The following is a 15,699-nucleotide window of genomic DNA, read 5'->3' as shown; positions in this document are numbered from 1 at the left end:
ATGTGGACCTGGATCTCTCTTAAGACCCCGTCCATTCCACTGCTCAGCACTGCTTCCTAAATCCAGCCCATGTGAGAAATTCACAGTAACTAATAGTCCCATTCCCTACTCTAGCCTTTGTCCAAAGGCATGAGCTACCAAGGAAGTTGAGGAATATACACAAAGGGCATGGAAGATGTTTCTAAGCACGTAAGTTAAGGACTCGCTGCAGGCAGAGGCTGAAATGTAGCAAAGAGCAGGGGGGCAAGGAAGTCCCTTCGTTCACACAATTCAGTTGCAACTGGAAGCCCTGGGAAGAATTTCCCACCTGGTTCTGTGACTAACCAAGGAGAAAAAAAACCTTGGCAAACAGCCATATACAGAGGACACAAGTGAGAAGAGTCAATCCAGGCATCTTTCTTTGAATTAGGATTCATTGGAGAACAGGTATCAGGAAGGGGTGGAACCCCTTCCCCATTCCCACCCTCACCCCCCCCCAAAAAAAGTAAGATATGATAGCAGATGGTTTTCCAGAAGCCTAGAGACCCAGGCTACATGAATAGCCTTTAACAGAAAAATCTCTCCTGGACTAAGACATGAGCTCAGATATGGACTTAGGCATCTGAGTGCTTAGCCCTAGGTACCCTGTTTAAAACCCAGATACCATCGTCTCTCTGCCCATTCTGAGCTCACATTCTAGAAGATAAGATTATTTCCCTTTTTTTCTCCAAATTTAAAATTCATTCCCAGAGCCATATAATGACATGGAAGGATTCACATAATTTTATGGTCTTTTAAAAGGATCATTTTAATGGACAGTAAAACTTTACACATTCAACACCTCATTAATTCCCAGACGAGCTTGAAAATTTTGGTATACCTCGGGATTTCAGTGTTCAAGGTACATTATATAATTTAGGACTGTTGTGAATCCAAATTTTTTCATCACTTTGCTTCAGTTTTAGCCAGTGCTATTGATATATTATTATTGATAATGTATAACATTAAGAAAGTAAAACTGATTAAAGTTTTTTCCCCCTGTAATCTGGGGTTAACAGATTCAAACACAACCTTTCTTGCATCCAAGTCAGCATAATTTTGGGTAATAAAATTTGTTGAAAAGGTCTGAGTTGTAAAAATACGTGGCACAAACTTCTTTATGTCATTTTCTGTTTTGTTTTAAATATTAGACTCATATTTTGTAAATTATAGTTGTACTTGTTACTATTAACTGTAAATATTTATTGCATCAAAAATGTGCTCTGTGTTAAATAAGTCAGAACAAGTTCCAGGTGTGGTACTTAGTATAAATAATGTCATGGCTTGGCTTTGCCTAGACTCCTTAGACTAATGAATTATTTATAAGAAATTCACAATATTAATATGAATGATTCAGGTCCTTTTAAATGTACAAACTTAACTGTGTGACCATGTGAAATTCTGTCTATGAAGTGTGCTCAGTGATTTTATTCTTGTTTTTCAAGACATGTTTCCAATGCTTCTATCACATTGTACATGATCTGTGTGACATTAAGTCAAATCAGTGTAGCTGAATATTTAAGTCATAGAAGGTAGGAAATGTGTTTTATTTCTTAACATAATAAAGCATAATTTATTAAATGGACAGATGCATGTATTCAATGTTCAATAAAAATAAAGTTCTTGCATGGATGTAGTTGATGGCCATCTGCTCTGGGGCTCTTCTTCCGTTCCAGAACCATCTACATCAGAATCACCCAGGCTGCTTGTTGCAAAATGCAGATTCTCCAATTCCCAACCAACTGGGAACATCTGGGGGTTTGGCCTAAACATCTGCATTTTAAAACAAGCTCCCCAGGTTATTCCACAGAACACAAGGGTTTTGTTTTATTAAACTTTTAAAATATGTATTTAACTTTTGAATAAGGAAGCTTTTCTCACGATTCAAAATTGAAAGCATAAAAAAGGTATTCAGTGAAAAGTCATGAGGCTACCTCACGGTTTCCAGCAGCCATCTCCAGTCCCCGCCATGAGTGACCATTGTTGCTACCTTGTTACATGTGTGTGCTACTGCACACGTCTTATGCACTTGCCAGTAAATACAAAGATGTGCTTTCCTGCAGCCCGCCACCATTTTACAGAAACGGTAGCATATTATAAGCATTGTTTTGCCCCTTGCTTGCTTCACTACACACCATATCTTGGAGATCTTTCCATATCATTATACAAAATTCTTCCTCATTCTTTCTTATATCTGCATAGCATCTTCTGCTTTATTTATTCAGTCTCCCTTTGATGAACATTTAGGTTGTTTCTGGTATTTTGCTACGATGAATTGTGTTGCAATGAATAACACATATAATCTCATACATGAGCAAGTGTTGCTGTAGGAAAACATCTTAAATGTGGAATTGCAGAAATAAAGACCATATAGTATTCTAATTTGACAGTTATTCCAAGTCGCTCTCTTTAGAGCTTAAGTACCAAGGTTTGAGAACCTCTGCTTTCTGGGATAATCCTAGCGATCAGAGAGCAAGAAAGCACGAAAGAAATAACACAATTGGTTGCAAATTGGGGCTGTCGACGCCCCTTGCACTCCAGGTGAGAAGAGCATGCCTCTCAGATACAATGAACAAATTCCTGAGGGGCACACTGACAGCCATGCCAAGGAGGCCCCAGAGTGCAGGGGTGTATATAACCACGACCACGGGGTCATCTCTGGATGTATCACCGTCCGTCAAATTGTAAATGCTGTCTGAGAGTGTCAATGTTTAAAACAGTTAAAAGTGGTGATTCATGATTGTGCCTAAAGTAGACCTTGCATCTCTCGTTTTCCTGGATTAGATGGGAAGATGAGCAGACTAAAATCTTTGAGACATCTAGGGTATAAAAATCCAATTGACATTTGAGGTTGGTCCATGTTAATTGCTGAGAGTTCTACCCAAAGCCCAGGGGAATTTTCATATCAGGAACTCTAAAACTCTTCGTAAGCACGCTGCCTACCATGTCAGAAAAGCAGCTTCATTGATGCATGGATTGTAATATTGAGAATTTAATATTCTCCTTAGAGTCTTGGATTATTGAAGTTGGAACATACACCAGAGAATGCCCAGACACAACCCCACATCTCACAAATGAGGAAGCTAAAGAAAGTGTCATGATTTGGGTTTCCACATGGTCATCAGACTTTAGAAAAATGAAAACAACTGGCTAGGAAATGACGTGGGGAGGAGAGGTTCATCAGGCCCTTCTGCTACAGGGAAGGTAAATCTATGCATGCCTATCTGGTAACACATTAGGCAGAGAATGTTCCTGTTCACTGGGCTCAATAATGATAAACTTTGGCTTCTAATACAAGAGATTACAGATAACAGCTTATCAAGACAATGACACAACAGCAGGCATCTTGTCCCTCGAATATGGACTGAACTGTGTTCAATATTATAAATTAAGAGCACATCCCCCCCCCCCCGCCCCACTTTCTAGAACTGAGATCAGAGAAGTCAAGCATTTTGTTCCAGGTCACTTGTCAACTATGACATCTACCCAGTATGTTTCCCAGTGTCCCTTCCCACCTTCTCTGACAGCCCAGTGCTCCTCAGTGCCTCTCAGAGGGACTGGACTAGCTCTGACTCCCCAGTGTGCTCTTTGCTAGAACAGTCTATGTTTGTGGGTCAACTCTTGGGGAGTTTTCCAGGATATTGCTACTTAAAGTATGGTCTGTGGACTGGTAGTGTTGTCATCATTCTTGTTAAAAATGCAGGCTCTTGGGACACCTGGGTGGCTCAGTGGGTTAAGCATTGGATTCTTGATTTTGGCTCAGGTCATGATCTCAGACTTGTAAGATCGAGCTCTGCATTGGGCTCCGTGCTCAGCACAGAGTCTGCTTGAGATTCTCAGTCTCTCTCTCTCTCCATCTACCCCTCCCCCTGCAAGTCCTCATTTGCACTCTCTCAAATAAATAAATAAATAAATAAAATCTTTTAAAGAACTGCAAGCTCTTGGGCCCTGCCTCATACCTTCTGCATTAGAATTTTAACAGATCCCCAAATAAATCCTATGCATATTCAATTTGTGACCACTGACAGAGGACATCATTTACTGTGAAGAAATCCATAGTGGGCTTGATACTTTTGCTACGCCATCTGGTGGTGTCCACACATTTTCCCCAGCCTTCTGGCTTGAGAGCCTTGGAATCTCTTTCCTCATATGGCATGTTTACCACCTTAGTCATTTGGACCAAACTCTGCCCATACAGAGTGGCCAAATCCCCCAGTGTTGCATCCCTGCTCTCCAGGGACTGGGAACATATCTAGGCCTTACAGGCCTAGAGTCATCTTTGAACTCATCACACAATTGATTATTTTTCCTTTCTTGTGGTCTGCTAATAAGGTCAACTAACAGTGGCAGCTGTCTGTTGTACTCAAATCATGCCTTGCCCAGAAAGACTAATTTTACCTGATAGTAACTAATGGGACATATCATGCTTCCCAAATTCCCATGAGAAACTTCTGTCCAAAAAAAAAAAAAAAAAAAACATGTAGTACTAGATGGTGGCTAACTGAATATAAAAAATAAAATAAAATATTGATAAAAAAATTGTATCTGCTTATTGCTTAGTGATTTTTTTCAAAGAACTAGAAACTATCACCCATTAACCCACCTCAAAGAAGGTACTGGGTTTCTGATCAGATGTTATTGTTCCAATTTTATGTAAGAAGAGGTTGCTAAAAGCTCCAGTGTAACTACCTTCTCGGAAGCAGAATTGAGATTGTAGGCAAAACCTTGTTTGCTGTCCCTTTAAAGCAGGAGGGTGTGGTTCTGTTTGGACAAATGAAAAAGGAAAATATCTCACAAGCCAAGGGTGAAAACCAGTTAGGTCCTACATGAATGTTGTGAAGAGAGCAAAGGGGCATCGACCCCCCCTTACTGGTCTGTAGCTCCAAAAGTGCCTTAAAGTTTCTGCCTTGTTGCACATTTTAAGAGAACACAGAAAACAGGTCACTCCAAATTGTGCAGGCGCCTAATAATAAAAACCAGTCCCACTTAGATGCTAACTGGTTATTTATATTCAAAACTAAAATCGCTCTCTCTCAATATCCTTCACCTCTTTTTCTGTCCTCTTTGCCTTTTAATGGCTGTCAAAATTCTCCCATTCATCTAAACTCAAAACCTGCTTAAGATTCTCTCTGTCTCCCTCTGCCCCTCCCCTCGCTCTCCTGCTCTCTCTCTAAAAAAAATTAAATAAATAAATAATAAAATCCTGATGCCCAGGTCCTGCCCAAACAACTGAGTCAGAATCTCTGGGAGGGGAGAACCAGGCATCCCTATTCAAAGTCAATGAGCAGATGTCCTCCTACATCTCAGCTGGCCAACCCATTCCTCAAAGCTCAGCTCCAGGGTTCTCTCTCTGTGAAGCCTTCCTGCTCTCCTGTGCTCAAACAGCACTTTCTGCATGGGTCCTAGCTTTTATCATAAACTGCCTTGAATTATATTTACGTGTGTGAATGCTGGTCTCTCCCACTAGATCGGGGATTGACAAACATTTTCTGTAAAGGGCCAGGTAGTAAAATATTTTTAGGCATTGTGAGATCTACAGTCTCTGTCAAAACTACTCAACCCTCTTGTTGTAGCATAAAATCAGTCATAGAGAACATGTAAATGAATGAACGTGGCTGTGTTTTAACAAATCTGTATTTGCAAAACCTGATGGTGGGCAAGATTTGGCTTGAGAGCTGCAGGTGCTGACCCCCCAGCATAAGACTAATACAGCGCTTTAGGGGCAAGAATCGTCTCCCTACTCTAAAGTGTATCTCAGGCAGTGAGAAGAAAGGCTGCGTACAAAGTGCTGAATCAGAACACACTACCAGAGCAGTAAGAATACTAAAATAAAGGAAGAGTATGAATACAGAAAGAAAGATCGTATTTGCGATCCCATGATCTACATACTCAATGTCACATCACCTCTGAAGCGCAGGGGCTCAAAGATCCTGAGGCTCTGCCCCTTCTCTGTAGAAAGTTAATAGAGCCGAAGTTACATAAGAGGCTAAATCTGGCTGGTGAGAGCACACCACCTCTCCTAGGTCTCTTGTCTTAAGCTATAGCTTTTTCAGGTCTCATAACTCTGGGGCAAGGAACTATTTTCTGCAAAATTTACAGCCGGGAAACTGCTCAAGAGTTTGAAGGGATGTTGCATTTCCCGGGAAGCCTTTAATCAAGGAGACAGGAGCTGAAATGAGTATCCCTATGTAGGAGGATGGGGCAGACCAACATTCCAGAATATAGACAACCCACAGAGACTGGCCTATGGCTGCTTGAAGACCTATAGGGTCCCAGGCAGGCCTGTGCAGCTAAGTATCCCAATTACCCTACAGGATTGTCAGGAACATGACACCCTTGGTCTCAGGTCACCCTTGGCGACCTCAGGTCAGTAGAGGGAGGAATGTGAGCCTCTAATAGGCTTCAAGGGGAGGCTTCAAGGGACCCCAGCCAGAATAGTGGGGTCTCATCGAGTCCTGCCCTGGCCGTCAGTCATGGCAAGTCTGGACCCGGCTAACCCTAACTTCTAATTCTGTAGTCTCAGGAGGTAAGGGTTTTGATCTGAGGGGGACAGCGCCAGGTTTCCTGAGAGTGGAGTCCCAGGATTAGCCAGGTGTCAAGGTGATGAAATTTAGGGAGGAATGAGGGAATTACCCACACTCTAACAGAGGAGACACCATAGAGCCTCCCCCTGCTCCCCTTTCCCGCAACCTGGGAGGCCCAGGTTGAGGCAGAGTTGTCAGGCTGAAGGGCCCCCTCATTTCTGCCTACAGTGCCTCAGAAAGAGAAAGACCTTAATCTAGTGGGACTGGGCCCCACTCCTGCAGAGCGAGGAGACCCAAGAACTAACACGAGCCAAGGTGAGGACCTAGTGATATAATTCCCCCCAGCAAAGAGGGTCACATGTTCCCAGCGCCCTGTTCGTCGTACGAGGCCGACCGCTCAGCCCAGGAGCTCCTCATTTCTGTCTGGGGCTCTCAGTCGGGGAGGCCCTGGTAGAAAGGGAGCAGTGCCAGTTATGCCGAGGGAGGCGTTTTGGTCCTAACTGGAGTTCAGGTGAGGGGCCTGAATACTAAAGAGAGGACCTCTCCCCAAAAGAGGAAGGTGCCCAGAGCCCCGCCCCTGCTGCCAGGCCTGGCAGTCTGTAGCAATGGTAATTAGATGTGGCATACTCCGACTTTTCCTACTAGGGACTCAGGGACAACGTGAGATTTGTGGACTCAAGTGGGTAGAGGGAGGAGTCCCCGGCTTGGATTGATATCACTGGGTTGCCGTAGACCCGCCCCTGCTGACAGCCCTCAGAGACCCCTAGAGGCCTTGGCCGGATGTGGCTTACTCTGACTTCTGCCTTGAAAGTTCTGGAAGGTGAGGAACTTAGCCTGACAGATGCAACCTTGGGTTAGTGGAGAGGGAAATTTCAGGACCGCTCAGGTAAGGGCATTGAATGTGGACTGAAGCAACCACTCTGCCCAGCACCAAGGAAGCCCCATGAAGTCCTGCCCTAGCCGTAGCACTGGGAGCCCCGGCACAATTATTTGGCTTACCTGTGTGTGGAGCGCACCACGGAAGGGAGGGCCTAGGTATTGGTAGGGTGGCCACAGTTCTGCTACGGGAAGAATCATGGGCCCTAACTGGAGTCCTGGTGGGAGCCTGAGTGCTGAGGGGACCTTTCCCTCAAAGGGGGGAGGAGCCAACCGCGACTAGGAGCAGCAGGCATGGGTAGATGCAGTGTGTCCGTGTTTCCTGTCTAGCGCCTGAGGAAGTTAGGACTCGAGTATGCGGCTGGTAGATCCAGATCAGTAGATGGAGGAGTCCCAGGCTTTGATGTGTATCAGTGGGGTCCCAAACAGTCCTGCCCCTGCTGTCAGCCCTCGGAGGCCCCATATAGCCTCGGATATACCGAGGTTCACCCTGACTTCCACCTTGGGGAACTCAGAAGGGGAGGACCTTGGTCTGAAGGGCATGAACTCTAGTAAGTGGAGGGTGGAGTTCCAGGCCTGGCCAGGTATGAAGGTGGAGATCCTGAATATGGACTGACACAACCACCCAGTGCCCTTGCCCCCCAGCTCTGGGAGGTCCCAGCAGAGCCGTGGGGCTGACCTGCTTGAAATATCCCAGGGAGAGGAGGGCCTGGTCTAAGGAAGTGGCCCCCGTTCTGCAGCTGGAGGAGACCAACGCCCTAGTGGGATTTCGAATTGAGGACCCTGAGGGCTAATGAGAGGACCTCCCCCCAAAAGAGGGGGCAGACCAGAACACTACCCATGCTCTCAGCTCCAGGAGGCTTGAGGCAGGTGTATCTAGATGTGGTGTGACCCAACTTCCCCTCCATTGACTCAGGGAAGGGAAGACCTTGATCTGAGCCTGGTTGACTCAGTTTAGTAGAATGAGGAGTCAGAAGTACCACCCTGAGCCAAGGTCAGAATTCTGGGTGAGGACTGAGCTGATGACCCAGTGGAGAGCTGTGGAATCCCACAGAGTCCCCACCCTGTTCTCAGCCTTTGCAGGCCCCGAGCAGCCTTGGCAGGATGTGGTTCACCCTGAACTTCCAACTCTGAGGTCCCATTTAAGCAAAGACCTTGGTGTAAAAGGCATGAGCTCAGGTCCACTGAAGGCGGAGTCCCAGGACTGGTCAGGTGTCAAGGTGAGGCTACTGAGGGAGGAAATGGGGACCAGTCAACCCCCCAGTGGAGAGGGTTGCACCAAGCCTCACCCATGGGAAGTCCAGGGCAGAGCTGACAGATTCAGATGCCCCCTGACTTCATTTCACAGGGTCTCAGTAAGCGAGGGCCTTGGTGTAAGGACTGGTTGCTCCGGTTTAGCAGAGAGAGGTGTCCCAGGCCCTGTTGGGAGTGAAGGTAAAAATCCTCTGTGAGCAATGAGAGAAACCACTCCAAACAGAGGAGGCTGCAGAAAGGCTTCCCTGTGGTGTCAGCCTGGAAAGCCATGGGCAAAGCTGTTAGGATGAGATGACTCATTTCTTAGGGGGCAGGGGAGCTGGGTCAGAGAGGAACAGAGAAGGAGGGTCTTGGTCCCAGCCAGGGCTGGCAGACTACAGCCTAAGGCGCGCTCTGACTTCCTCCACCAGGTCCTCAGGAGACAGACCGCCTGAGAGAACAGAAGCCCTACGGGTCCTACAGCAGTGCCCTCAAGGACACCTACAGTGGGGCATTTTTAAAGCCACAATGACATCTCCCTGCTGAGGGGACTCACACCCTTTTATCCTCCTCCTCCAGGTGCCTGCATCAGGTGCCTCCTGTTACACTCCTGCCTGCTGGTCCTAACCTCGGTCATGCCTCGAGGTCAGAAGAGTAAGCGCCGTGCCCGTGAGAAACGCCGCCAGGCCCGAGGTGAGAGCCAGGGTCCCGGGGGAGCTCAGGCCACCGCAGCAGCGGAAGAAGAGTCTTCCTCTTCCTCCTTGCCTGTTTGTGAGGGTGCGCCCCTCAGCTCCCCTGCAACAGGCCCTCTCCAAAAGTCTCAGAGGGCCCGAACCACCAGCAGTCCTGATGTAACCATTTCAGGCTCAAGTTCTGATGAAGATGCCAAGAGCCAAGGGGAAGAAAGTCCAAGTTCCTCCCAGGCCCCACCTTCCCCTGAGAGCTCTCACAAAGATCCTCTGGCCGGGAAGGCAGGCATGTTGGTGCATTTTCTGCTGTACAAGTATAAAATGAAGGAGCCCATTACAGAGGCAGAAATGCTGAAGGTTATCAACAAAAAGTACACGGAGCAATTCCCTGAGATCCTCAAGAGAACCACTGAGCGCTTGGAGCTGGTCTTTGGCCTTGAGCTGAAGGAAGTTGACCCCAGCAGTCACTCTTACGAATTTGTTAGCAAAGTGGGCCTTCCCACCGAAGGGCGTCTGAGTGATGGCGTGGGTTTTCCCAAAAGTGGGCTCCTGATGCCTCTCTTGGGTGTGATCTTCATGAATGGCAACCGTGCCACTGAGGAGGAGATGTGGGAATTCCTGAATGTGTTGGGGGTCTATGCTGGGAGGAGGCACCTCATCTTTGGGGAGCCCAGGAAGCTCATCACCCAAGATTTGGTGCAGGAAAAGTACCTGGAGTACCGCCAGGTGCCCGACAGTGATCCCCCTCGCTATGAGTTCCTGTGGGGTCCCAGAGCCCACGCTGAAACCAGCAAGATGAAAGTCCTAGAGTTCTTGGCTAAAGTCAGTGATACGATCCCCACTGCCTTCCTGGGCCGGTATGAAGAGGCTTTGAGAGATGAGGAAGAGCGAGCCCAAGCCAGAGCTGCAACCAAGGCTGCCCCTGGTGCCCAGGCCAGCGACTGCTCCTAGGCCATGTCCAGCAGCCCCCTCAGCCCTAGCAAAGTCGAGGACAGGGTCTTCACCTTGCAGGTGGAAAGGGCTGTCAACCTCCTAACGTAGTGGGGAGTCAGGTGGAGCTGGAGAGAGCAGAATGTATCTCTTCTCTGTGTTCTTGTTATTCATAAATAACGTACAGATTTACCTCTTTTTTTCTTATCTTTCCAATGTGTTTTTAAAAAAGTTTATTTAAATTCAGAATCTAAGTTTATGAATACCATGGCTCACATATTTATTGCTGGTTATCAAGTCTGAGAGTAATGGTTTTGTATTTTGTAAAACAAATTGAAAATCCTTGCATCTTTTATTGTGATCCAGTACAAGAAAAACATTGCACCGGAATAGGGATTTTCATTAAAATGTAAGAGAACCCCACAGTGAAAATGTTGAGATAACAAGATAGTGAAAAAAAAAAAAGTAAAAAGTGGTTAATTCTTGGCTTTTCTTATTTCTTTTGCTCTTTCTTTTGGTAGAATTAAAAGATACATACCTGGATTTGCTTAGCTTTTCAAGAATGTGGGAGAAAATAAATTGTCATGAATTAGAATTCTTGTTCACCGTCTCTTTAGTTCGCCAAACACGAACGGAGCATCTGCTCTTTGGAAGGCTTCATGTTAATTCTAGGACGTGTACGCAAAGAAGACCCAGCCCTGCCAATAACATTTCAGAGCCCAAGAGAAGCTCTCAGATAAGGAACGCGGGGAGAGACACTCCTCCTCCTGACGGACGGTGAATAGAAGGCAGAAGAGGGAGGAGATTCTCCACAGAAGCAGTCCCGGGTCAATCTCCTGAGACAAGGCAGGCTGGGAGCCCGGCAAGCTGCCAGTCCCTCTGTGGGAGGGACTTGTAAGTTCGGCTGCACCAAGGGTTGGTTGAAGCTGTTGAAATGGTGAGCAGGGACCAGAGCCCCAGATGGTGGGTCTCACAATGGAAAGACTATGTCTGCAATGGAAAACTGCTCTTAACAGTTCCTTAGGGATGTGGTAAACCAGAGAGAAGTCCCCAGACACCTGGGGCAGGGGTAGAGGGACTCCTGGGCTCTGTTTCCGGGCAGGTGAACACAGTGCACTCACTAGATGTTTTGTGCACTCAGCGTCCAGAGAGTTTCTGAGAATAGGGTGAGAGTCAGCAACCACTTTGCCCTAGCCTGGGGTGGGTTGGGGGATTGACCGCTCCATTAACAAGAAACCTAAATTGGGCGTTCTTCTGTGTAATATGGCAAACTCTAAATGATGTCTAGATTTTTGGTGGTGGTAAAATGAGTAAAAACCGAGACGGGTTACACGCAAGGGCAGCTGAGAGGGAGGCAATACCTGTAGTGATGCATCACCTGTAGTAGCTTCACGGTGTATCCAACCAGGAAATCTCCCACACACCCACATCAAATGACTTACCACCTTGTGGGGAAATATTATTTAGTTTTAAGCAGCATTTTGGCTGATTTGGGTTTGTTTGGTTTTCTCCCTAAAACACTGCATATTCTCTGACCTCCTCCACGATTAAAAAAAATAAATCCCAGTGTGGTATATGGTATCGTCTGGGTCAAAATAATCATGGTAATAATTGCTATTCAAAAATATCTCAATACTCGTCAGGCTCTGTGCTGGATTTGTACTCCACACATCCATCGGTCTTGGGAGACAGGGCTTATCAAACCTGCTCCACAGACAGAGAACCTGAGGCTCGGAGGGTTTGCTAATGTGAGTGAGCTCACACTGCTGGTAAGTTGCAGGGCCAGGGCTGGACCCATGGTCTGAATTTATCTAGAGCCCACACTACCCTGTGCCTCTCAGCCAGATGCAGATTTTGTGTCATAATTCACATTTCATTTCACGACCCTGAGATCTATGTCAGGTGATAAAAAGAAGGCTCTGTGCACAAACTACTGGTTTGGAACACATAGCTAGAGCAATAAAGACTCAAAATAAACAAGTGGTGTGAATAAAGAAAAAGAAAATAGTTGGGGACCGTATGATCACCTACATATGCAGGGTCAGATCACCTTGAAAGACGGGCTCGCCGAACCATGCAGCTCCACCCCTGCCTTAGAGAGAGTCAATGTATTAGAACCAAAGTTACAGAAGAGGCTAAGTCCAGTTGGTGAAGAGAAGGAATAACTCGGCTGGCTTTTTCTCGGACAGTCACCACCTGTCCTGGGCATGCTGCCTTAAGCTACAGCTTCCCAGTCTCCCACCACTCCGGCCACACTGATTCCATCTGCAAGGTTTGCAGTAGGGAAGTTGCTCAAGTGTTTGCAGGCATGTAGCATTTCCTACGAAGCCTTCAATCTAGGAACAGGAGCCAAGATGTGGAACCCTATGTCGGAGGATGGGGAGCTCAACACCCCACAATATAGGTGGTCTCATAGAGACTAACCTGCACCTGCCCTCAGACCTATAGCGCCCCAGGCAGGGCTGGCCATCCACTCATCCTTCGGGGTTGTCTGGGACATGAGAGCCTTGGTCTCAGGAGAGCAGCCTCAGCTCAGTAGAGGGAGAATCGCGAGCCACTGATAGACATCAAGGGAGGACCTAGAATGAGGAATGAGGAAAGGACTCAAGCAGCACAGTGGGGTCCCATGGAGTCCTGCCCCGGCTGTCAGCTCTTGAGGGTCTGGAACAGTTGTGGCTGGATTTGGCTCACCCTGTCTTCTAACTCAGTAGTTCCACGAAGGTGAGAATCTTCGTCTAAGGGAAGCTGCCCCAGGTCAGCTGAGGGTGGCATCCCAAGAATGAGCCAGACACCACAATGCTTGGTGTCAAGGTGAGGACAGTGAAGGAGGGAGGGAAACACCCACCTGAAAACACAGGAGGCCCCACAAATCTCTCCTGCTCCTGCCCCAGCTGTTAACCCTGGGAAGTCTAGAGAAGAGCTGTTAGATCAGGAAGCCCCCTCATTTCTGCCTGTAGGGCAGCAGGAAGAGAAGGGCTTTGGTCTAGTGGGGGTGACCCCAGTTCTGCGGACATGGAGACCCAGGAACTAACAGGAAACAAGATTAGGACTCAGTGATATGAGGGGACTCCCATTAGCAGAGAGATTCCCACAGGGCCCTGTATGTTCTTATCCTTGGCCTTGGGAGGCCTGAGGCAGGGGTAAGCAGATGTGTTACACCCATGTTCTAGGCATTCAGAGAGGTGAGGACTTGAGTGTGAGGCTAATAGACCCAGATCAGTAGACAGAGGAGTCCCAGGCTATGATGCATATCAGTGGGGTCCCAAACAGTCCTGTGCCTGCTGTCAGCGCTCGGAGGTGCCATCCAGCCTTGGCTGGATGCAGCTTACCCTGACTTTCTTCTCGGGGAATCCAGAAAGTGAGGGCATTGGTCTGAGTGGTACAGACTCAGAAAAGAGGATGTGGTTCCAGGACTAGTCAAGTTTCCAGACTGGGGACCCTGAATGTGGACTGAAGAGCTCACTCTGCCCATAACCAAGGGAGCTGCCCAGTGCCCCCCGACCCCTACCCCTGCACCCTCTCTCAGCATTAGGAGGGTGGACAGAAAGAGAAGGCCCTTAGTTTAAGGAGATGGTCCCAATTCTTCCAAGAGAGGAGACTGGGTCCTAACTGGAATCCAAATGACGAACCCAAGTGCTAACCAGGGGACCTCTCTCCAAAAGGGGAGGCCACCCAGAGCCCCGCCCCTGTTGGCAGTACTGGGAGCCCCACACAGGGGTAGGCACATGTGATATACCCCAAGCTCTCCCTCTAGGGAGGCAGGGAAATAAGGGTTTTGTTCAGAGGCTGGTGGACTCATATCAGTAGAGGGACTCCCAATGAGCCCAGGCCAGAGAAGGTCCTCACTGAGCTATTAGCCTCAGGTGCCCCTGGCAGGGATGGTGGGCTGAGGGGTCCCTTCTCCTCTTAGGGATTCCAGGAAGGTGAGGGCTAGGTTTTAGGCATCCACTTCAGTACAGCAGAAGGGAGGGGCCCAGGCCCTGCCAACAGTTGATATGATGGTGCTGACTGTAAACTGAGAGGCCTCCACCCCAGCAGAGAGGATCCCCACTACCAGCCCCTGCTGTCACTCCAGGCAGCCCCAGGCAAAGCTGGCAGGCTGCAGCCTAAGGCACATTCTAACTTCCTCAGGGGTCCTCAAGGGACAGGCTGACCAGGCGAACAGGAGCCCTGTGGAGTCCAAGAGCAGTGCCCTGGCAACGGGGCTCACAGCCTCTCATCCTTCTCCTCTAGGAGCCACACCACGTGCCCTCCTGCCACAATCCCTTCTGCTGTCCTTAGCCACAGTCATCATGTCTCCAGCACAGAAGAATAAGCTCTATGCCTGTGAGAAAAGCTGCCAGGCCTGAGATGAGTCCTAGAGTCCTGGGGATGTACATGCCACTAGGGCAGTGGAAGAAGAGTCTCCATCCGCCTTCTCTCCTTTTGGGCATATTCCCCAGAGCAAGGGTGATGTCAGGTCACATAGCACTCTCCAGGAGCCTCGGAGAGCGCCAAACACCACCCCTGCTTTCTGTGGGTGTTTTATGCACAGAATCTTAAGAAGGTGCTAAGCGTAATGATGAGGAAAACACAAGTCCCTGCCAGGCTCATGTGAATATCTTTATATCATTGTTGACTAGAGTGGAGTCCCCTTAGGTCAGCTATATGGAGCCAAGGAAAGCAGACACACTATGAAACGGCTTTTCTTTTCCAAATTAACCCAACATGCACCAAAAAAAGTGGCAAAGCTAAGTGCGTTGGTCTATATACCCACAAATACTCAAGAATGGGCAAAATGAGAACTGAAAAACATGCCTGGGAGGAGAACAGGAGAGGAAGAGTTGGCTTCAAACTAAGCTCTGAGAAGAACTCATAGAAGGGCAAAGCTATGAGCAAGCACTCTGAAGGATGGGCAGATGTGTGATGAGGTGGGGAGGGGTGAGAAGGACCTCTAGGGCAGAAGGGGTCTCCCTCCACACTTCGCCATTGGACACTGTCATCCAATTCTCTGTGCATTTATTGGGGAGCCAGTGGGCTCCAACAGGATGGCTCCCTGCACAGACAATAGATAGGTGAACAGGACAGTCCCCCTCTTTTGTGGGCCAGCAGGCTAGGGATAAAAGATCTTAGTATTCTTTGACATTTAGATTTTCTAAGGAATTAGAACCCTCAATCACAACAGTAGCAGGGAAAAAAACCAGAGCTTGACAAAATCAGGTGTCTTTCTTTTCTGGGTTAAAGTTAATTTTGTTTCTTTTACCATGAGTCAGAAATTTCAGGACATCAATGCACTGAGATTATCCAGAGGGACTTTGATACCCCTTTTCTTTTTTTTTTTTAACTCTGAAATCTATATTGCATACAGAAAAGCCTATAAAATATGCATGTAGAGTCTAAAGAATAATTACATGAACACTGTGTGCCCCCATGTAGATTAAGACACAACA

At 47.6% G+C, this 15,699-nt stretch overlaps 1 protein-coding gene and 1 long non-coding RNA gene across 2 annotated transcripts in view; one reads left to right on the top strand and one right to left on the bottom strand.

Moving 5' to 3' along the window:
• Positions 1-15,699, bottom strand: part of LOC123796559 (uncharacterized) — a 268,080-nt gene that overhangs the window by 17,658 nt on the left and 234,723 nt on the right. The gene's annotated exons all lie outside the window — the stretch shown is intronic.
• On the top strand, positions 9,287-10,340 carry MAGEB17 (MAGE family member B17). The gene has a single exon (XM_045804053.2). It carries the CDS (start codon positions 9,287-9,289, stop codon positions 10,289-10,291), a length of 1,005 nt encoding a protein of 334 aa, XP_045660009.2. The 3' UTR covers positions 10,292-10,340.

This window comes from Ursus americanus, chromosome X, assembly GCF_024610735.1.
Source record: "Ursus americanus isolate L20-20 chromosome X, mUrsAme1.1.p, whole genome shotgun sequence".
Taxonomy (NCBI): domain Eukaryota; kingdom Metazoa; phylum Chordata; class Mammalia; order Carnivora; family Ursidae; genus Ursus; species Ursus americanus.
This window is presented reverse-complemented; position numbering and strand designations above follow the sequence as displayed.

Coding starts and splice junctions, on each gene's coding strand:
- MAGEB17 (XM_045804053.2), top strand. CDS start 9,287: ATGCCTCGAGGTCAGAAGAGTAAGCGCCGTGCCCGTGAGAAACGCCGC.